This window comes from Patiria miniata, unplaced genomic scaffold (assembly GCF_015706575.1).
Source record: "Patiria miniata isolate m_02_andy unplaced genomic scaffold, ASM1570657v1 HiC_scaffold_24, whole genome shotgun sequence".
Classification (NCBI taxonomy): Eukaryota; Metazoa; Echinodermata; class Asteroidea; order Valvatida; family Asterinidae; genus Patiria; species Patiria miniata.
The window spans coordinates 22,839,387-22,862,221 of NW_024037063.1; the positions used below are offsets into that span (position 1 = coordinate 22,839,387).

The 22,835-nt window shown below is 38.0% G+C and overlaps 1 protein-coding gene across 5 annotated transcripts in view; it reads left to right on the top strand.

The window, feature by feature from the left end:
• LOC119732660 (unconventional myosin-XVIIIa-like) overlaps positions 1–22,835 on the top strand; it is an 89,557-nt gene that overhangs the window by 12,861 nt on the left and 53,861 nt on the right. For 4 of the 5 annotated variants that reach the window (XM_038206288.1, XM_038206290.1, XM_038206289.1 and 1 more), the window contains exons 5-20: positions 463–474; positions 7,418–7,628; positions 8,128–8,270; positions 8,710–8,810; positions 9,004–9,064; positions 9,435–9,579; positions 9,812–10,070; positions 10,730–10,922; positions 11,212–11,292; positions 11,856–12,000; positions 12,238–12,397; positions 13,014–13,197; positions 13,875–14,088; positions 14,243–14,343; positions 15,085–15,150; positions 21,799–21,927. In XM_038206288.1, coding sequence (XP_038062216.1) covers positions 463–474; positions 7,418–7,628; positions 8,128–8,270; positions 8,710–8,810; positions 9,004–9,064; positions 9,435–9,579; positions 9,812–10,070; positions 10,730–10,922; positions 11,212–11,292; positions 11,856–12,000; positions 12,238–12,397; positions 13,014–13,197; positions 13,875–14,088; positions 14,243–14,343; positions 15,085–15,150; positions 21,799–21,927 — 2,205 coding nt within the window. The remainder of the gene's footprint in view (positions 1–462; positions 475–7,417; positions 7,629–8,127; positions 8,271–8,709; positions 8,811–9,003; positions 9,065–9,434; positions 9,580–9,811; positions 10,071–10,729; positions 10,923–11,211; positions 11,293–11,855; positions 12,001–12,237; positions 12,398–13,013; positions 13,198–13,874; positions 14,089–14,242; positions 14,344–15,084; positions 15,151–21,798; positions 21,928–22,835) is intronic. The other variant, XM_038206291.1, reaches the window with a different exon arrangement.

Below are 22,835 nucleotides of genomic sequence, written 5' to 3' on the forward strand. Positions count from 1 at the left end.
TTACTTCTCTGTAATTAACTTCTAAGTCAGTAGATAAAATAATAATGAAATTTATTTAGAAATCAAATATGTATGTATCGTTTAGGCTTGTTGTATGCAGCACTTGAGTTACCCTGAAGCCGCTTGAAACTGAAAGAAAAAAAAAGAACTTGAAACTCATACAAGCTTCAGGGTACCAGACCTGCAAAGATGGCTGCCCCATACCACGGACCATTAGGCCTACTAAAGTTCTGTAATCGTAGCAAACCAGCCCATTTCCAGCGCAAGTCATATTAGAAAGTCATAGAACCCCCCTTTCAGCATTGTACCAACTAAAGTTCTAATAATGCCACGTTTTCTCTCTCGCTACCCCTCCCGTGTTCCCCTCCACCCCTCCCCGTGACCCTTGACCTTATGACCTTGACCTTGACCTTGACCTTTTAACCTTTGACCCCTGCTTTGCCGCTTCTATGGGATAAACAGCATGCCACAGCAGTAAGTAGCCCCTCCCATATGCTGAATATTCATGAGTGTGTGATTGTGATGTAACATTTACATGCCATTAACACTTTTCTCATTTCAAATTTTTTTTTCATTTAGCGTTACTGGATGTATTGTACAGTGTATTTAATCTTCACACTTACATGCACAAAAACAAGGCCAGGGAAGCCTAGGAAAGCTGGTCCCAGAGTGCACAAAATTCAGAATGTCCATTCACTGGAAGTCTTTTCATGCATCTGGTCTGCACAGTGGGCCGGATAATTTAGCCCATTCATTGGCATTACGGGGTAGTCCTATACAATAGCACTGCCCGACTCACACATGACAGTCGGTCGGTCAGTGAGTCAGTCAGCCCATAGAGTACACTTGGCCCTCTGAGATCAGCACAAAATTGTTTATGCTTCATTTTAATTTGCACAATTAATTATTTGTGAGTATGTAATGTATGGTATTCATGTATCTGCACTGTTTTTTTTCCAGGTATTTTACGTCTAACTTACTTTTGTTTGATCGGTGCAATTATGTAACGATGCTAACCTTTAAATATCCTGCATAATTAGATCTGAATTTTAATCAGGTCGAATAGCGCCCTCTGGTGCATGCACAATTCCATTAAAGATTTCCACACAACTGAATGCATTCTGTATAAGATGAAGCACTTGTGTCATTATGGTAAACACACATGAAAGTAGAACAGTTGTATCAACTAAAAACTACATATGCATGTAAATGTCATCTGTCTGCCGTTTTTAAATTTTTTTTATTCATTTAAACATCGTAAACGGGTAGTGTAAAGTTCAACAATGCAAGCCTAGGGAGACTTTCCGATAGCACTCTCATGGAAAGAAACAAAGTCGTACATGTACATGTACAAATTGGTGTTGTTGAGACATGATATGTGTGCATGACGTGCATCCGCTTAGTTTTTGTTTTATTGGTCGTCGGCTGAAGTTGAAGTCGTTATTAAATGAAGCCGCACTGGGTGTTGGACTGAAGATGATTTGTTTATGCTGAAGATTGGCGCTAACCTTATTTGCGTGTGCATAATTTCCGCTCATTCGTGGTGGTTGTGGGGTGGGATTTATTGATAAGATTGCGTGCGGCCAGCGGCGTTGGGTTGATTGAGAAGTGTTCGTGGAAATCGTTCTTATACCAGATACTATGATATTAAGTTTGTCTACTTTATTCCTGAGGGATTGTATAATTGAGATTTAGTGTGTATGTGGGGAAAAATAACAAGAGTGAATGACAAAGTTGAATTGCCCACTTTTTCTTTCTAGGAAAATGACTGAAAAAGTTTGTTTTTTTTCCCCCTGATTTTTGATAGAGAAATCCTGTTTCAGCTTTCAAAGCAACCCCTTTGTGTGAAAAATCAATTATTTACCGGGTTTGTTTGTACCCAAAAAAATTAATATTATGAAGTCTTGTAAGAGCTACATGTAATTCCGTTGCAGAATTTTTTAATTAATGGACAGTTTTGTTGTAATGGTTTCAAATTGCATGATATGCATGATGAAACATATATTTTTTTTGTAAGATTATACATTTTAACTATGGAAAAAGACCCTACATGTACTAGGATATAAATGTCAGGGTCTGAAACTTTTTATTATATTTTGTTAATGTTAGATTCCAAATGGAAATTGATTACAGAACAAGAATATCACTAATGGCTGATACTATATTCAATTTTGCTTTTAGTCAGCAATTCAAATTAATCTTTCATATTTTTCCAATTCCTCCAATTTTCAGTCATTTTCTTAAAATTCTGCCTGACAAGTTCATCTTTCATGCTTATATTTTTTTCTTCCAGTTCCTTTAATTTCATTCACACTTCCTAAATCCTACCTGTACATTCTTGTCATGCCTGACGACTTCATCAGATTTGGCCCAATGTCAACAGGTTTTTTTTCTGGAAATTGCGGAAACGGTCAAATGTCAAGGATTTTTGTATACAATAGCGGGAGTTTTTATTGTAATTCCCCATCGTGAGTCTATTGTCCGTCTGTCACTTTGGGAGTTATAAAGGACAACTAGAGGCTTATGCCAATAAAAAGGGTTGGAGGTCGTGCGTGGACCCGCACACGTACTACCCAATACCAAAAAAAAAACACTGAAAAAGTTTGAAGAAAAATCCCGAACTGTCACAGTTAACTGTAAGCGTGAACTTTGCAGTCTCAGTTATTAGGTCAAATAAAAAGAACGAAGTTGTGTTTCATCCAACCAAGCGTTTACAAGGGCCCTTTATTATAATACAAAAATCACTTTGCCTGTATCTGTTACAATTCTTTGCACCAATTCTCTGGCACATTTTCCCTTGAGAAATTCTGTGTGCATGATTAGTTTCATCACCAAGCGTGTTCTTGAAACAAAGGAAACACCTGTGTTTAGTTGACCCTGCAGTTGTACGATTGTCCACGTTTGTCAAGCCTACCGGATACATACATGCATATGCCAAATATACCTAACTCCAATAATCATACATCTACATGTATCGTAGTCAGTGGTCAATGATAGTTCAAAAATGAAAATACATTTATAGCTGAGTTTCAAAGACACCATAAAATATATTTCACACTCAAATATTTTGTGCAAATATCCAATTTTGGATTCTACCCAAACAATGGGAAATGCTTTTTAGGTTTTGAAGTATATTGAAAAGTCATTCAGTTTTGGCAGAAGAGGTTGTAAAAATACTGTATTCATTTCATGTGGACTGTTTCTTTTAAGCACTGAAGCCTAAGGGAGTTTTCACAGAGAATCATATGTCAGGTTTTTCACAGTGTACTTGTCGGAAATGTTTTTTAGCATGTCTGCACGTCCAAAGGAAGTGACGTTCAGTGTTACCTTCACGTCAAACTTTTTTCCCTGTGCCATTAAGATCCCTTACGCACACTGTACATGATAAAGTTCTTCAATGTATATTGCCATATCTAAGGTGCAAATTTGCATATTCATGAGCATAAAAGCAATGTCATAAAGGCAGACGTCTCAATCTTGCAGCTGCTTCGATCAGTATCAAAATCAAAATTGATACAAATTTGAGGGTTTTGTAAAACTCAGATCTTTGTCTTGTGGTTTTGGGAGGCAATGATTTAAACATGATCTAGACATGATAGTCAGCCATTGAGCAAACTGCATGCCCAAATTTCTTCAGTACAATGTATGCTGCAGTTGTGGTTCAAAATTTTGTACAGATAATCCTTAAACTGTAGAGTGTAAGCAGAAAGTGACATCACAGCAACAGCGCCCTCAGTTGTCAAGTATAGCAAGGACATCTTAAATCTTGGGAAGTACACTTTGAAGGAATTTACCCTCCCCTAAAAAAGTGTTTCATTTATATGTAAAGTATGCTTTATAGGTACATGAGTATTGGCACAAAGTATTTTTTTAAAATTGTTTGCGCCTCTTTAAGTTTTCCACACTATGTGTATGCCACCCGCAAGAGTGCAGCATAATACGGCACGGCAGCAAAACTGAAGCTATTTTGATTAGCGTGAGTCACCGGTGGGCCTGTTTATGGATCGCCAAAAATAGTCAGGAGCCCAGAGATGGATTTTGGTGACAGAGTAGGGGCTTACCCCTAACTCTGTGCCTCACAGGAAGATCAGATCTCGCTCGCTTGTTTGTGGGGTAGGGGAAAGGAAAGGGTTGCAGGATATTTCGGGGGTAGGCAGCGTCAGAATTACGGCTAGGTATTACACACATGTATATGGGAAGTGGCTGCAGCGGCTTGCATAGGTGCATGTGTAATAGTGAGCCTTAGCGGAGTAATTTAGACATGGCTAATATGCAACGATGTCACTTTTGGAGTGTAAACGGACACATATATATCCAAGAATAGTCTGAGTAAAAAAAAAAGATTTCTTGTCCGACTTTTCTGAAGAAAAAAAGGAGGCGGGCAAATTTTTAAAACAAATTTCGAGATGGTGGATTTTCCAAAATAGCGAATGGATTCTTCAATTTTCTCGACTATTTTGCTAGCAATGCATAATTGTGTCCAACTTAGGAGCTATGACCCTTTATACTTTTGTTGGAAACAAATACAAAGACAATATATTGACAATCTATGTGTGCAAAATCTATTGCCAAAGTGTAGATTTAGAAGAAGAAAATAAAAGAAGGCGGCCGGGGAAAAAGGAAGCAGGCGAGGACAAGAAACTGGTGTATTTTTTTTTATTGGTCTGGACTCGATTGACATGTTGCTACAGTTAAAGTTTTGCAAAGTTAATTTTTAGATTGAAATAAAATTACTAAATTGCTGCAAAGAACAGGATTTTTCTAGCATATTTCTACCCAGGAAATCACTCAATAAAATGGCCTACAATTCCCACAAAGGATGAATATAGAGTCTGTGCACAAATGCAAAATAGCAGCGACCTAATTTCATCTCAAAGAACTTTTGTTGGAAATGTTTACATTATGTTCTTCACAACCACAGAAATGTGCCAACTTCTGAATTTTAAGAGTCGTTTCAAGAGTGACCTACAAAAATGCCGATTTGTATTATAATGTAGGATTGTACAGTGTTGTTAAGATCTCGTGTAATCTTATCGCTAACCCTTTAAACATGTTTGTAAAATGTATTCATCACGAACAGTACAACACTGAACGTATTCTTACGTTGTGCATGCTACACATTATGCTTATTATAATCCAGCAAACGTACATGATATTAATGGTCCTAATAAATATGACTTGAGGCTACGTATATACTAATAAAATAATCATGTTGCAACATTCGCCGCATGCTTTAAATACTAATTTTCCATCAATTTGCCACCGAGCCACTGACTTCTGTCTTTTGGATGGCAAATTGTTTGATTCATGCCAAGGCTTGTAGTACTTCCTATAGCCCAATGTCATACAGGAAATTCATCAATGTTATCAGATAAAGCCCAAAGTTGACCTTGAGTTGACCTCAGTGCGACCTGAGGTCAGGAAGGATGCATTTCTTAATCACGGATTTAATTTTACACGTGCTATAGTGTCATTGAAATCGAGTTACATGTAGTATTAAGCATATTTGCCATCAATATACTTTTATATTGAGAATGGAGTTCACTTGTTACTACCCCTGATCAGCATGATTATACGCGGAAACCTTAAATGCCTTGGCAGGCTAGGGGCCTAGAAGGTGACTGGTCACGAATGATGTCCTTTCCAGGCCACCATACAACTTCATAATAATAAACCCTGCCCTCACAGTCACAGGTATACTTTCTCCAGGGTAGAGAGTAGCGATTGGAGTAAAGTGTCTTACTCAAGAACACAAGGATCCCCTGTATTCAAACCCACATTCATATGATGCAGTGCCACTGTACAACCTTCCACTGTCCTGGATAGAGAATAGCAATTGCAGTAAAGTGTTTTGCCTAAGAACACTGGGACCATGATCCCTAGCTGTTTTTAAACCCATATTTGTAAGACGCAGCACCACTGTACAACCTCTCAAATAACAAACTCATGCCCTCGCATATCCCCATTCTCTCCTGGATAGAGAATTGCAATTGCAGTAAAGTGTCTTGCCCAAGAACACCGAATCCATGATGCACTGTGCATTAACCCTAAGAACACTTTTGTGTGAGTCACTTCTGCCACTTTAATCCTTGATCCTTTGAAGAATGTCTAGTTCGTTAACCTCCCTGTGTGACTAACGAGTCTTATGGCTGGATGTGATTAATTACTGACTACCTGTTTTCATTAACACCCGGGTAAGAATTTGGTTTGTGTTTTCAGTGGACTACAAGTTAACGAAACTTGGCAGGGAATAAAACTTGATTAATTGTGTGATACTGGTTGGAAGGGCGGCACGGGATCTCTGCACTTTATTCAGTGGGGGGGGGGGGGGGGATCAAAAATCAGAAGTTTAAACAGTTCAGTTCGACAGGTATAGATCCTTCAACGACATTATTTTAAAAATCATTTTACTGCACAAGATTTTTCTTAACTTTAAACATTAATCCTAACCCTCCAAGATCCTTCAAAATTCACCAGGAGATTTCTGGAGGATTTTGAAGGATTGAGGAAGGTACGATACATCACAGCAACTATTACTTTACATGGGGTTTGGTGCCACTTGAAACTTGGTAGGTACAAAGAGTGTGCCATTGGTTCCTACACAGTGGGGGATTTTGGAGGATTCAGGAAGTTTACTAGCAAAATTCTTTTGGGGTTAGAGTTTATGATCTCATTAGTCTCTGTACAGCCCCACATTCCTTGCAGTGGTTGTTGTTTTAGAAATCAGGAAAGTTTCTAGCAAAAAAATGCCGATTGAGTTCAGGTTTTAAAACGCTGCGCATTGTTCATCATCTATAAACAGCCATTTCAACAGCATCTTAGAGACATAACATAAAAAAACAACGTACGAATGTCATTCCCAACAATTGCTGGAAGCTTTGTTACTTTATGTTTCATATTTGCTTGGAAAAGTTCCTTTAAAGCTTTATAAACCTAATAAAAGCAACACAAGTTGGCAACAGTAATGTTACATTTTATATGCCATATGCTCACATTGCTTTCTTCACAATGTGACAAATTTATTCCTCGATCACAACACTCTTTTCCTCAATTTATGAAAACATCCATACTAATCTACAGTTCATGCTATAATTTTTTTTGACAATGTGTTACCAAAAACACTATCTACTTCGTAAAATTGTATTCCTGTAATTAACACAAAAACTCTGGAAAGCGTTCATACTTCATGCGAATGAGACGCAAATTTGACGTTGCAAATCATTCGCTGCGAAATTTGCCCTAGTTGAAATGTGTCTAACTTTTGCGATAAATCGCAGCGTGAAAACTTGCCACAATGTTACAATTTACATTTACGTGTGCTTTGCGCCGAGGCTGAACCGGCCTTGAAAGTGTCAAAATTTACATTGAGGTACGATTTATCCGAAACTAACGAAACAATCCCACAATTCCTTGCCAGGTCATCCAGCTCTTCAAGGGATGCAAGCAGGAGGACATGCCACCCCACATCTACGCAACGGCGCAGACCGCGTATCGTAACATGCTAGCGACCAGGCTGGACCAATCGGTGGTCTTCATGGGGCGTAGCGGCGGGGGCAAGTCGTGGAACGCGAGACACACGTTGCAGTATCTGACACAGGTTGCCGGGACGATTAATAACATGGTGACGGGTGAGAATGGAACATTTTGGATTTTTCATGCTTTTCCGAACAAGTGAGGGCGCTGTTTCTGTAATGTCATTTCAGGAAGACACTGTTCAGTTTATGGCTTTCTGTTCAAATTGTGAACCCTAAAAAAAATTGCTCATTAAAAACATCTGTGAGAAACGTTTTCTCACTGCACTGCCATGTACTGACACCACAACAAATCACCAAAGAACAGAAAATTTACAACAGCAACATGTCCAAAATTCGGGTAACTTTTTGTGCTGAAATTGCTATAACATTGAGGTTTCTGCCTGAAATGGCATCACACTTTTGCTCATGAATATGGAAATTTACTTTAGCATAAAAAACAAAAAAGGCACCAAAATACCCTGGAAAATGGCAAAACAAAAATTGAAAATAAAGTTAAATTGGACACAAAGGTGCATTTTCAAGGACTGCATTAACAAAATTACATTGCATGGGCCCTTTAAAATTGAATATTTGGGATTGTTTTTCTCAACAGTTGACAAGATCCAAGCTGTAGCGACCCTGGTCGATGCCTTTGGTAGCGCCCGGACTGTCCAGAACACCAGCGCGACTCGCTGCTCACAGATCCTCTCCTTAGACTTTGACCACATGGGACAGATCGCTGCCGGCTCTCTCCAGGTAAAACAGGAAACTAGCACCAGCTTTTTCTTCCTCAGACAGACTGGTTCGGTAAACAAAATCTCCTATAAAAAAAAATCTTTTCTCTCAAAATCTGTTAAGGGTTTCTTGACTGTGAAACCAATACAGACAGGAACTGGAATAAAAATGTTTCAATTAGAAGTCCAGAAGATTTGGTTTTAATAATCGTTTTGCAAACAAATCCTGAGCACAGACAGAGTTGCTTAATTAATATGGTTTCACAGCTTGTGGCTTCCCTGCTTTTTCACTTTAAACTCATCAACTTGAAAAACTCTGTTTTCTGCTTGTCATTAAATTGACACTAGTTAAAAAATGAATAAGAAAAAAGGCAAACATTCCTTTTAAAAACATTATAAACGTGAACAAAACAGATTCAGTTCTGGTTTCATTCTGAAACTTTTTCATGTTCACTTTACAGATTTTAGTCCTTGAGAAATATCGTGTCGTCCGTCGTCCAGCAAGTGAGAGGTCCTTCAACATCTTCTATAGTCTGATGGGTGGAGCGGACGAGGCAACAGCGTAAGTCAATCACAAGCCAATCACAATTCAAACACAAGTCATCCACAAGTTATCATAAGTAAATCATAGGTCAGTCACTGGTCAATTCACAAGTATGGTGCTCTGTTGTCTCCGACAGCTTTCTTACAAATTGAATCTATTTTGAAGATATCCTTTAAAACTGATTTTCATATACTCATTTTTTAATCTGTAGCAAAGAATTGTTTCTGAACCATTTGGCGCCAGACAATGTCTACATAACTCCCCTTCAAAGGGTAAGTTCTTACTCGAAACTATTCCTCTCGTTTCTGTACCATAAATTCCTAAAGAATTTTTAGGAGCTTTCCTAAATCCTTCAAAATTCTCAAACGTGCAGAAATCCAATGGCACAATGTACTTAACAAGTTTCAAGGATCATCAAATCCCATGTAAAGTAATACTAGCTGGACTCTACCTTCCTCAATCCTACAAAATCCTCCAAATCCTCCTGGTGGATTTTGATGGATCTGCAGTTCAGAAGATATTGAGACATTTTAGAAAGAATAAGTAATCCTTTTGTGGCATTTATATTGATATTTTTACACTACTTGCATATTCATGAACCAAATGCACTTCTTTCATTGGTCGATGTTTCAATGTTTCTAGTCTGAAGATAAACAGCCAACGTCGACAGCTTGGAGCAAAGTCCTCCATGCCTGTAACGTCTTGGGTTTCTCCAGCGATCACTGCAAAGCATTATGGTGTGTCTTGGCGGCCATCATTCATCTGGGTGCGGCAGGGGCAACAAAAGGTACTTGAATAAAAACGAGGCTGGATAGCTCAGTTGGTAGAGGTCTGAAATGGCAATCTGGAGGTGGCAGGTACCATTCAACTCCTGCTTCAGTCACTTTCTTGGTTTAACTTTGAAAACATTTTTATAATGCACCTAATCAGTTTCCCTTTGTGGTTAGAAAACTGTTAAACGTGTCAATTTTTTATCAGGTTTTTTTTTTTTTTTTTTGGAATTTCGTTTTTGCCCCCAGGTTCCGGTAGCAGCAAAGCCCAATTCCGCAAACCCACAGAGGCCCAGAAAGCTGCCCATCTCCTAGGCACCACGATCGAAGAGCTCGCCAAGAACACCTTCAGCCCTCGTCTGGCCAGCGGTGCGTCCCGCAGCAGCCTCAGACCGGTGGTCAACGAACCCATGACCGAACAGGGTGCCACACCCCGCGACGCACTGGAGGGCATGATGGTGGGGCTGTACGGAGAGCTAGTCAATGCGGTGGTGTCCCTGATTAACAAGTGAGTGTAATTCCGTGTTAAAATAAGGTGGGCACCCCTGCTTGCTGAAATCGAACAGATTTTGGCATGGGAGCATTAGTCTTCATAACAGTCACACATGTTTTTGTAAACGTTCTTCAACTGCGTGTGCGCTAGTATCGCTATGTGTGCAGCTCTGTAGCTAGTGTAGGACTTTTTTCAAAGTGAATTGTAACAGACATTTTATGCGGCGGCAACCTTTTGTCAACAGTTTCGCTCCATATTCAATGCTTCAAATACGTTTAAAAAACCGCTGCCACGTCAGATGTATACAAACAGGTTTTCCAATGTTTTTACCACTACACGTGGATGCAAATTTGACGTCATGAAAAATTCGCTGCAGAATTCGCCGCAATTGAAATGTGTTCAAATTTTGCAAATTTGCAGCGGGAAAACTTGCTGTGACGTCACAATTGTTTTTCGCATTCGCATTCGCATTTGCGCCGAGTATGAACTGACTTTAAATGTAAGATATAATGTGGATTTTCTGCAGGTAAAAAATGTAAAACATAAACTTTGCATAATCTTGCAGATTGTTACCTTAAATCTCTTCCAACTTAATTGCAAAAACATTGAATTTTACTTATCCTCATAATCGAAATATAAAAAAATTACAAATTACTTTTTACTTTTTCATTAAGGTCCCTGTCAAGTTCCTATCGAACGATGTCGTCCATCTTGGTGGTCGATGTCCCAGGATTCCAAAACCCCACGGCCTTCGGTCAGCAGGGCGGGGCCTCGTTCCACGATCTCTGCATGAACTACGCGCAGGAGCGCCTGCAGTTACTATTCCATGACTCCATGTTCACCACCCAGCAGGACAAGTATGCACAGGTCAGGACAACGCGTAGTTGGTGTTTTTTTGACCTAAGCAATATCAAATGTAATACAATGTAATACAATGCAATACAATGTAATACAATGCAATACAATGTGATACAATGTAATACAATGCAATACAATGCAATACAATGTATTACAATGCAATACAATGTAATACAATGTAATACAATGTAATACAATGCAATACAATGCAATACAATGTAATACAATGCAATACAATGTAATACAATGTAATACAAGTACTAATGGGTTAATTTTGTCTTGTTTGTTCCTGTTCCAGGAGAATATTGACTGTCATTTTGAGCAGGCGGAGTCCTCACCGGAACCCATGGTGAACCTCATTGATAAACAACAGGGATTGGTAAGAACATCAAGAAATAAATTACAATTAAAGGGAAAAAAATGAAGTTTTGATCTTTTATTGTTGAAACCACTTTAGACTGTTGTTTATTAGTTGTGCCAAACCACAAATCTCATTTAAATTTGAATGCATGTGTGTATTCTCTGGTCCTCACTCAGCTGGATAGCTTCAAAGCATTTAGCATTCCATGGACAGCTGTCAAAATGGGTTATTTTAGTAAAACATGATTAACTTCTGATAGCAATAATCAATTTTAGTATTTTTTTCAGATGAGTAGAAGAACATACTCATTTAATACATGCTTCATTGGCGTATCAAACATAATTACTTTTTATGGGAAAGAATCATTAATCCCGGTCACTTTCGTTTTGTCTCACACTGTTGTGAAACTACATGTATGTTTTGAGGCAAAGTGTACAGAAATTTGAGTCCAACTCTCACCAACAGAATCATTTTTGTCCCTAAGCAAGTTACTTTACAACAATTTCCCTTAAACAGCATCGTAATGCACATTCAGCAGTTAGCCTTGGTTTCAAGCAGTATATATTTCCATCCCCACACAGATGCGATCTTCCAATATGGACCTGAGGGATGTTGATCAGAAGGGGCTACTGTGGCTGCTGGATGAGGAGTCTATATTCCCAGGAGCCTCGGACGATACTTTCATGGAGAGAATCTACATCCACTACGGCCACCAAGCTAGCAAAAGTAAGATAATCTATGATCACCTGTACTACATTGTATTACATTGTACTAGAGTGTATTACATTGTACTACATTGTATTACATTGTACTACATTGTATAACATTGTATTACATTGTATAACATTGTATTACATTGTATTACTTTATATTTCATTTTATGTATTCCCTGATCAATCCCTTAAAACATACATTGAATATTTTGCTGACTGGAGTGTTTTTCTCTTTCTTGGTCATCTTCAGAGGACAGTCTTCTACGAGGCTGCAAGGAGAAGAACCACTTCATCTTGAATCATTTCCAGAACACGACACCGATCCAGTACAATGCCACGGGCTGGCTGAAAGTCTGTAGAGAACACCCCGTGGTCCGTATGGCGATAGTGGTCCTACAGGAATCACAAAAGTAAGCTTCCAATTTGACAAGATTACTCTTTTTCAGTTTTGAATGGAAAAGTTGAAATGTCTACTTTGCAAGTAATATTTTCTACTTTAATGTTTAAGACTATTTAAGACCGCAGATGTGAAGAAAATATGGATGTCAAAGAATAAATGGTACAGTTTGACTATAAGATTGTTGTTGAAGGTGGTTGATGTGTGTGTAGAAGGTAAGAGGTCCTGGATTTGAGTACCACCGAGCAAGCTTGCGAAGATTTTTCCTACATGCTTCTCAAAATGTACCTAGAATAAATAGTGCTTGTAAAATAATGTTGGTCAAAGTCAAACTTCTTACTAGTTAATCCAAGTTAATTAAAATACATATTACCTTTACTTCAGGAACAAGATCAGCAATTTGTTGGTCAGTTTAGTTGGCTCCCTTTACATTAATCAAAGCTAATCCACAGACAATTACTTTAATCCAAGTTAATCCAGAGTTAAACCACAGATGTATTATCCTCTATACAAGAACACAACCAGCAGGCAGTTTGTTTGAATAATTGGCTCCCTCCAATTAATCCAGTTAATCCAAGTTAATCTAAGGTTATCCAAGTTAATCCAAGTATTTATTATCCTAACTACAGGACCAACATCAGCGGCTTGTTTGTGAGTCTAGCCGGTTCCCTCCCCAGTACGATGGTTGGCTCCGTTGCTGGCATAGAGGGCAGCTCATCACTACGGAGAGCGTCCAGCATCCGCCGGGCGTGGTCCAGCGGCACGGCAGCCATCAAACGGAAATCCGTCTGCCTGCAAGTCAAATTCCAAGTGGTGAGTTGCTCGGAGTCAATGGCGCCCCCTATTTTGACAATTCCAGCAACTCTTATCTAAATAAAAGTAGGTTTACACACAGCAAAGGACTGGAACGGGATTTGAACCTTCAACTCCCGGAGCGCTGTACCAAGGTTCTACTTAGCACTCCACATAGCCATAAGCCTTGACGACCATTTTCGATGACTTGTGGTCACCTGACCAAAGGTCATGATCTTATTGGTCAGTGAGATTTTGATTGACAGGCAGGAAGAGTCTCCAATGGATGGTTCTGGCCATAAGCCCTGCCCACCGTTCTACAGTCCTTGAGATCACCTGACCAAATGCCATGATCTGATTGGTCAACTAGCACTGTTTGATTGACAGGCAGGAGGGGTATCCCAAATGGGCTGTTCTAGGCATGGCCATATGCTCCACCCGCTATTGTACAGTTTTCAAGGTGTTTGTGATCACCTGAGCAAATGTCATGATCTGATTGGCCAATAGGCACTTTTTGATTGACAGGCTTGGATTGTCTCCCAAATGGACAATTCCTGGCTTGGCCATAAGCCCGCCTACATTGTACATTTCTCAACGGGCTTGTGATCACCTGACCTAATGTCATGATCCGATTGGTCAATACGCACTGTTTGATTGCAGGAAAGGTCCATTGATTCAAATTCCAATTCTTATTACAGGATGGTATCATGGAATCTCTACGCCGTACCCGTTTGCATTTTGTCCACTGCCTCTTACCCCAAGTCAACGCCGGCCTGTGCGAGCTCAAGAACCTAGGGGCAAAGTCTCCGACCTCCCCCACGCCAACCTCTGACGGGCTGATCGATGTTCCCTACTTGAGGAATCAAATCAGAGGATTGGAGATCTTGGAGTTGGCCAAGCTACACAAATACGGTACATGTGTTCCCCAGCTTTTCATTACGAGTCCATCACAGGTCACAAGTGATGGATTCGACTTCAATACTACTAATATGTTTGATTTGATTCTTTGTAAAATATCTGTAAGGAAAATTAATGATATTATTTTTCTGGTTTTTCCTGATAACAGGTTTTCCAGAGAGTATGTTGTTCAACGAGTTCCGTCGCAGATTTGAGTTATTGGCCCCGGCCAATGCAAAGGTCTCTGAACCTGTATTGGACGAGAGAAAGGTAACCGCTGAATCATCCGCCTTTTGAGTTTTTGTTCAAATTGTGTACTTCAAAGAAAAACAACAGCAAAATCACACATGAAAATCCTCCAACTGCCTTCATGTAAAAATTGCATACAGCCTCAATCCTGCAAAATCATCCGTGATTTCTTGAATGTGGTCCTTGGAGGGGTGACCACTGCCTCAATCCTGCAAAACCCTCCAGCAACACAATATGTTGAGGCAGAGCCAGTGACATCCTGGAGCAGTGCGGAGGATTTCAAGTATAATCTAGGCCTAAATTTATACACGGCTGAGCATAAACGATATAAGGTCCGGCCCAAGACCTTGACACAGTGCATCCTCCAAAATCAGCCATTTTTGCCATATAGCCTCAATCCTGCAAAATCTTCCATTTGGCAAAGAGCATTTGGGAGGATTTGGGAAGGTTAGGGCTACTTTTTCTATTTCCTATTTATCCGAGTAATGTTTTCAATTCAGTCCTTGTTTCTTGTGTGTAATTTCTAACTTGGGTTTGTGTAATTCATGGAATATAAATTTCTATTTTATGTAGTAAGTCAGTGAAATGGGAAAATCATTTTGACAGGAAATGAGATTCTTGGAAAATATTTACATTGAAAAGTAAATTCTTCCCCGTCAGATGTGCATGTTAAGCAGAAGGAATACAGTTTTGTTTTTTTAAGTTGTTTTATTTATTATTATTGAGGCCTCTTTTTAACAATTACATTTTTTGATTCCCTAGGCCATTGAGGAACTCGTGAAGCACTGTGATCTAGATTCTTCTATGTACAGACTGGGACTAAGTCAGGTGAGTTAATATTCTCATAATGTTTGTAACATGGTCTGTCCAAAACCAGACGCTTCATTGTAGATATTTCATTGATTTTCAGTTTTTGTAAAGTTGTGATCCCAAATATTTCTAAAATATAATGTGAAAGTTTCTGACCATACGTTTGCCTAGAATGGTAATTTTGTGGATGATTTGTAGAGGTGTAACAGTGTGAGAACTGCATCTCTCTTTTGAGTAATTTAAATCCTGAAATTTGTCGATTTTCAACAGTATTATTTTTCAAAGGAAAGTGCACTTTTCAAAAATTGAATCCTAACTGTAAAGGGAAAGATCTAAATTTGAACAATATTTTTTTTTTTAATCTGATTTTGATCAGCTACCACAGAGAGTTGGAATTGACGCAGCACATTTAAATTTTAGAATGTTCAATCAAAAATTTGATCACCTATCATTAATTAAACACTCACTGAATAGTCAGTGGATTTTAAACAGAAAAGACGACAGTTCAACAGCAATACAAAAATTTAATTTCCAAATCGTTGACCATTATTGGACTTTCAACTTGGATTGGGCAAATTTCAGACTTTGAAAAGTATTATTTGTCAGAAGGGAATAAACATGCAACAAATTTTAAATGTTTGTGCCTTGAAATTTGCTCATCATACACATATAGCTGTAATGTACTTATTTTTGTTGTTGTCAAAGGCTGCCATTGTGTATTCGTAAAGTAATTCATTGTCAAATTTGATCTGTAATAAATGTGATAAAAACTATGATTTGTTTGTAAAACTTCAGTGAAAGTTTTGAATAAATGACAAGAGATTTGTGTGTTTTGTGTGTGTAAAGCTGCCTAGCTGAACAGTGGACAGTGGTTTAAAAAGACCTTCAAGCAACTACTTTCAAGCATTTGTTTATTTACATACATACCTTTCAACTTATCGTTCTGACTCACACTACTAAAAATTGAATTGCCAAAATCAACACCCATGTTTGAAAGAATTCAGTCCCATAAAATGACTGTTACTTTAAGTTTATTCAATAACAGAGAAGCCATTTTACTGCACCGGAAATGACAATCCAGTTACGAGTTGTGGCCCCCTCTAGAAGTTATTTCCAAATTTATGATGCAGAACAGGCTTTTTTATTGGTCGTTATTTTTGCAAGTTCTCTGAATCACAAGTTACTTTTTTCTTCAGTTTATCTTGTGGTTTTTAGATACCATGCACAGTTTTTAGTTTTTGGGGCGTAAAAATGCTTGAAGTTTGTATTATTGGTTTTTTTGCAAGTTTTTTGTTAATTTTATTTCATGCTATAGGGTCTTTAATAGCTGTTACCCTTTCAAAAATGTTATTGCTATACTTAAAATTTTAGCTATGTTTGCGGTCATGAATATTTTTGCGGTCATGATTATTCTTGCCATGGAGACGCATGCTTCTCCCTAGGGCTTCTGAGTCTAATTGGACTTTTTTCTATTTTAAGCAATCTTGTCATTTCATAGTGAACAGCACACGTAAACTGTCCTCTGTTTATTGTCAAAGAACGCCACAGGCCAGTGCACTCAGCCACACAAAACACGGAGAAAAACCAGCTGACATTATGATTAAATAAGACCCCTGTTGCTATGACAACCAGTCCCATTCAATGCCCAAATGCCTTCGTTGCAAGGCTTCAACTTGCCTGGCTCAGAGAGTAACAAATACTGCATGAGACAGTATCAGTATATCTTATGTGTATCGGCACATTATGCTAAAGAAATTACTACTATAATAGACCATGTGCGGACGTTATTGACATGTTCAATTACAACAGGAGAGATTTTGTGAAGCACCAGTCTACCGTGAAGCACCAGTCTACTGGAAAATGATGTCGTTTCGTGTGACTGGTTCAAGATTATGTATACATTATGTATACATGTACAGAGTGCATGTTGGTGTTGACAGTTTGACCAGCGGGACCGATAACTGTGGAAAATTACGTGCAGCAGATGGTTGGCCGTACATCACTAAATGATGCAGAGTTGAATGGATAATTCTTGACTAGCATTGTTCATCACCTGTTGTGGACGCTTCGGATAAACTCACGGATGGAAAAAGAACTCTGAAGTCGTGTAGTGTGGTCCAACAGCAATTGTTGAATGTCATGAATATTTTGTCCTGCTGGGATGACGCACTTTGATGGACCAGTATTAAAGCAACCGTGAACTTTGACCTTGGCACTGATCCAGAAATGCTTCCACCTGTGACTGACCAATCAGATTTTAGTTTACTGAATGAGAAGAGCCTAGCTTTTTGAGGAGTTTCACAGATTATTAAAAACGCGGAGCAAGGAAGCATTTGCAGTGGAAGACCATTTGTTGATGTGCTTATGCCAGCTGACCACATGTTTTTATTGGGTTTCAGAGATAAACAAGTCACAACCTTGTATTTTATCTCAGGATTTTGCTAAATGTAGGACCTGTGACATAATCTGTTTGCAATTCTCTAGTGATGGGAATTCACTACACGTGAAATGTTATAACACCTGAATCTATTGTAATAGTCGTGTAGGGCTTTTGTGTTTATTTGTAACTCTTCCTTAAATTTCCTGCGTCTGGATGCACTTGAAGTTCACGGGAGCAAAATGCAATTCTGCAACTACAAGTAGTTTTCCGTGAAGTGATCCTCTTTTGAAGTGTTATTTCTCACATCTCTTGGAATCAAGGCAAATTCTGTAGGTCTTGTACATGTACCTGTACTTCAGTGTATTGAACACATTATGGTAGAGTGCATCAGCATCAGTGAAACAGGCTACCTGCACATGAACATGGACTAATAGAAATCTCAAGAAACCTTCTCACTGTGGCCACCATCCAACTTTATCATCCAGGAATCATACAAAGTATGGGGTGAGCACCTCTCTATAGTGGCCGCTCGTCTTGTGTCTTTCTTGCTTTATGCAGAGTACATTGAGAATACTTTTAAGTGCACCGATCTTATCTTCAGAAGTAGCCAGCGCTGGACCCGCGGCTTTTAGTGATGCCATTTGCATCACCGATTCATCAACTGACGATCTTCATCTTGCGGACAATCAAACTCCGTCATCTTTGATGGCTAAAAGAACCAATCACTTTTGCTACCCCCGAGGGATTGACGTTTCGTTCGCATTATGCACCGGTTTCCTGTATTGCGGGTAGTATACGAAGGGATTGAAAATATTTTTGTTCACAATCACGGTCAGTCACATATCATTATGCGTCCGAGTCGAGCGAGCAGCTGTATTTCGTACACAGATGATTTACTGTAGTAAGGCTAGCAATCTGATGTGGCATTAGGATATCTGTCAGTAACGCATGTTAACTGTCAATGATGCTTGTTGTATAAAACTACGTGGGATATCAAACGTCAAATGTTTATTCTGAGTTGGTGGAATGATAATGCAGTGTACTCTACAGGCTGGTATCATCTCGTATCTGTGCTGTACTCGATCGTTATTGTTGATGCATATTTAATGAAATCTTTGCATTTGTGGAGGACTGTCTTTATTGAAGATGACACTGATGAGGACAGTAAATTCAGCAGATTTTATTGCCATTCAAGGATTAAAAGTCTTGTGTTAAAGAATTGTTTCTGCATATTCATGAGTGATGTTGTTGAAGGTTCTGCATATTCATAATTGATGCTGTTGATGGCCCTGCATGTTCATGACTGAAGTTGTTAATGCTCTGCATATTTATGACTGATAGTGTTGATTGCTCTGCATATTCATGATCATTGTTGTTGATGACTGCATATTCATAACTGTCGTTTAGGTGTTATCTCTGCAATGTGTGCCATGGTGTAAAGATTCATACATATTTATGAGGATGGAGTTGGATATTATTGAGGATGGAGCTGGATATTATTGATTTGATTCTGACTGAACTTCATGCATATTCATGACAACTGTCTGTGACTAACAGGTTATCAAGTATTGATTGAAGGTTGCAATATCAAAACACTCTTTGCAGGGAGCATTCATGCATATTCATGATGGCTGCCAGTGGAGGAAGAAGTAAAACACATCGATTGGAACCCTCAGGTTACATGACTGTACTTGTAAAATGTCTCATGAATATTCATGAGGAGTCTATGTTATTGATTTGATTGGTGGATCTATTGTTGGTCACGAATATGTCAGTGTTTGCTGTGGTGTTGAGTAGAGAGGACGTCAAACTGAGGGTGGCCCGATACGAACCACACCAAGATCAGCCAAGTGGGCAGGTGGGTTATGCATATGTAGATTGCCATACATATATTTGCATAAATACATAATTTAATTTTGCGGTCATATAGAACAGTGAACGTTAATAGATCAAAGTTGAAAGTGATGGGTGTTTAAAGTACATTTTTGATGCATGCTCACTTTCATGTTACAGTAAATTACAGTAAACATTAAAAAGAAAGCACACAGCAGATTTTTATGAATACTGGAATATACACATTTTTCAATGGATAATTTTTTCATGAGACGTCTTTGTTCATAAACACAGATTCTGTACCAAAAAATTATGTTGCTTGCATGTATCACACTGAAGAGTTCTCTTGTAAAAAATATTGGGTAAAAAATGCTAAATTTTGGTTGCTATAGTAAGTCTAAACTGATACTTTAACATTCATATTAATTTTTCCAAACATAACTTACAATACACACAGTAATTTTCTTTATCTACAAATTCCATTCATACATAAAAGATTAATTAAATACCTGAAAGAGTCAGGTAACTGCGTTCTGCCTGTTTGTTTGTCAATGGAGGTGTTGGGTTACCAGATTTGTACCCTGGGGTTTGGTTGCTAGGATACGACCAAGGATTCTTGATGTAATGAGATGATGAATTACGTTTCCTGTTCATTTATTTGTTCTTTGATGTGTGATATGCGATTATAGGTTGGCTTAACCCTTGAGATATTTTGAGTGCAGATTGTCTCTTTGAAAATTGTCCGGATGATGATTTTGATTACAAAATACGGTACATGTAATTAAAAAATTTGACTAATTTAAAATCAGCCCTCTGGGAACTTATAGTGGATGCTTCATAATTACACAAGTCTCCAGTTGTAAAAAAAAAGAAGGTATTATTTCCTGGGTGAAACGTAAGAAACGTGCCGTTACATGTATTTCAGCAGGCCGTTTTGCATTCAAACTTTGCATTCAAAAGAATGAGAATATACTACAAGAACTGGTTGGCATTAGCTTACATGTTTTTGAGGCACTATAAAAAAAAGTTGCAAAAGATAATAAGACATTTATTCAAGTAATTTATTTTTCAGTAATTTGAAATAATTCAAACTTACGATATTTAGAAAATAACGTCACCACAAAATTTACTAAAATATTTTGAATAAATGGTGGTTTAATACAGTACATGTAGTACATATTACATGTACATGTATAAAACTTGGGTTTTCAAACCAGAGTTGAAACTGAATTCTGGCTTAATATGCCAATACTTTCTTATCATCAGTAGTTTAAATAGACACAAAGTAAATAATAAGACTGATTACTGCTCTTTTATTTACCCTCCTCAACTATATACTCCACCTATAAATCTCCTTTGCAAATTCCAACGCCTGTATTGATGTCATTATACCACACCTGACAAAACATGTAACATGTTCTAATCTCTCATATATCCCCATTCATATACAGTGGTAGCTGAGAAGGTAAAGATGCCAGCCAGTCAATACATCTTGGGATTGATTACTATTAACATAACAAAGGAGAGGTGATTAGCATAACAATAGATGGTGTAAATATTAGGCTCAGTGGCTTACTAGTAATTCAATTTTGAGCCACTGGACAAGACGCTTGAAAGATGTGTACAGCGTGAAGGATGCTACTGACCGCAAGTGAAATTGTCTATCAGTACTATCAATAAGCAGCATGTGTTGAGGAGTACATGTAATTGTCAATAGAATTGCTAGAAGATGTACGTTATTTAATAAGTATGTAGTTTTACTACATGTAAGTATATTATTTATTGGAAAAAAAGCTGTGGTGTAATAGGTGTGTACCTTTTTTATCCACGTTTCAATATTCCAAATGTGAAGTTTGAGCATTCTTCTGACGTGTACGTCCTTAATGAAAAATGTATTATTTTATCTTTTTTGAGATGTGTTTGATGCCAGAGTTAAAATTTTTATATTAGGTTTTGCCCTTTGCGAACGTCTTTTTATTTTATTTTATAAAACTGTATACTCAGTGTTATGCGAGGGCTTGCAAGAAGAAAGTCACCAGCTATACTTGGGTGGGATTCGAACCCACGACCTTTTGCTTACTAGTGCAGATGTCTTACCACTCGACCACCGAGCTTACGGGATCGGTTGGGTGGTTCAAATCTGATGTACATGCACATGTACACAGCAGCGGGTACCGCATTTAACTATTCATAAATTGGAATTAGGTTTTGCCCTTCACCAACGTTTAAACACTGTATACTCAGTGTGTTGCCTCCCAAGTAAAAGTTGGAAAAATTCCCTTCGGTGGGATTCGAACCCACGACCTTCTGCTTACTTGTGCAGACGTCTTACCACCCGACCACTGAAAGTGAAGTTTGATTCTGCGAAGAACCAGATCTGTTAAGTTCCCGATTTTGCTTTGTACGCACTGCATTGTTTTGGTGTATTTCAAGTTATTATTTTTTTTCTTCAGATTTTCTTCAAACCCGGTGCCCTGGTCAAGGTAGAGGACCAACGGGATGAGAGATTGTCTAAGACGATAACAGAATTCCAGGCTTACTGCCGAGGATACGTTGCTAGGCAACAGTTCAAACAACTCAAGGTAAAAAAAAAGATCACATTTTCTTATTTTTCACTGATGTAGTTTTTTCCTCACAAATCTATTTCTCTCTCGACAAACCATTCCAAAAGGATAAAAGACTTCAATTTTTCACAATTCTAGTTCAAATGAGAAAACCATTGCAAAGTTGCTAAAATTGAATCAAATAATATAAGTAATTGAAACTAGTTTACTCTTTAATGCTGATTTTAGTAGCAAAATTGTCAAGTTCATTTTTAGATTAATTGAATTGAAAAACAAAACCTATGTATTTACACATTTAAAAATTTATTTTTTGAAAAAGTGTTTTCAAAAAATTAATATGTTTACATACTTACAGGTCTATTGGGCATTTGCATGCAGTCATTCTATCTTTTATTAGAATTTTTTTTTTAATTTTTGCAACATTTGTTTGGGCTGAGTCACAAGTATTAATTTAGTTTTGTGGTTTCTTTTGTTGACGATTCATAACCATATTTCTGCGTTTATGATGCTTGAATCATTTCGGATTAACTTGATTAGTTGGTTTTTATCTGATTAGAGACATTTGTCATCAAACAGTCATTCCGATTATTCACAATCATTCTGGTTACAGAATAAATAATTTATGTAAACACAGCTAGATTTATAATGCTTTTGCTATGAAACACCACATCAAATCATTTTTTTTTAAATACAGTTTATGTCGATTTTCTGTCTCCCTTTTTAACTTCAAATAATATCAGTTTACAATCTACAAGCTTTGTCCTTCCCAAACCTCACAAATTTAATCTAAAATTCTTTGGCTAAAGCCATCAATGTCATTCGCATTTAGAAATGTCACTTGTATGTCTCGCCGAAAAACCGAAGCTAATCATGCTCCCATAACCTAAACCTAATAACATTATCCAGCGAATCGTGCATTGGATAAA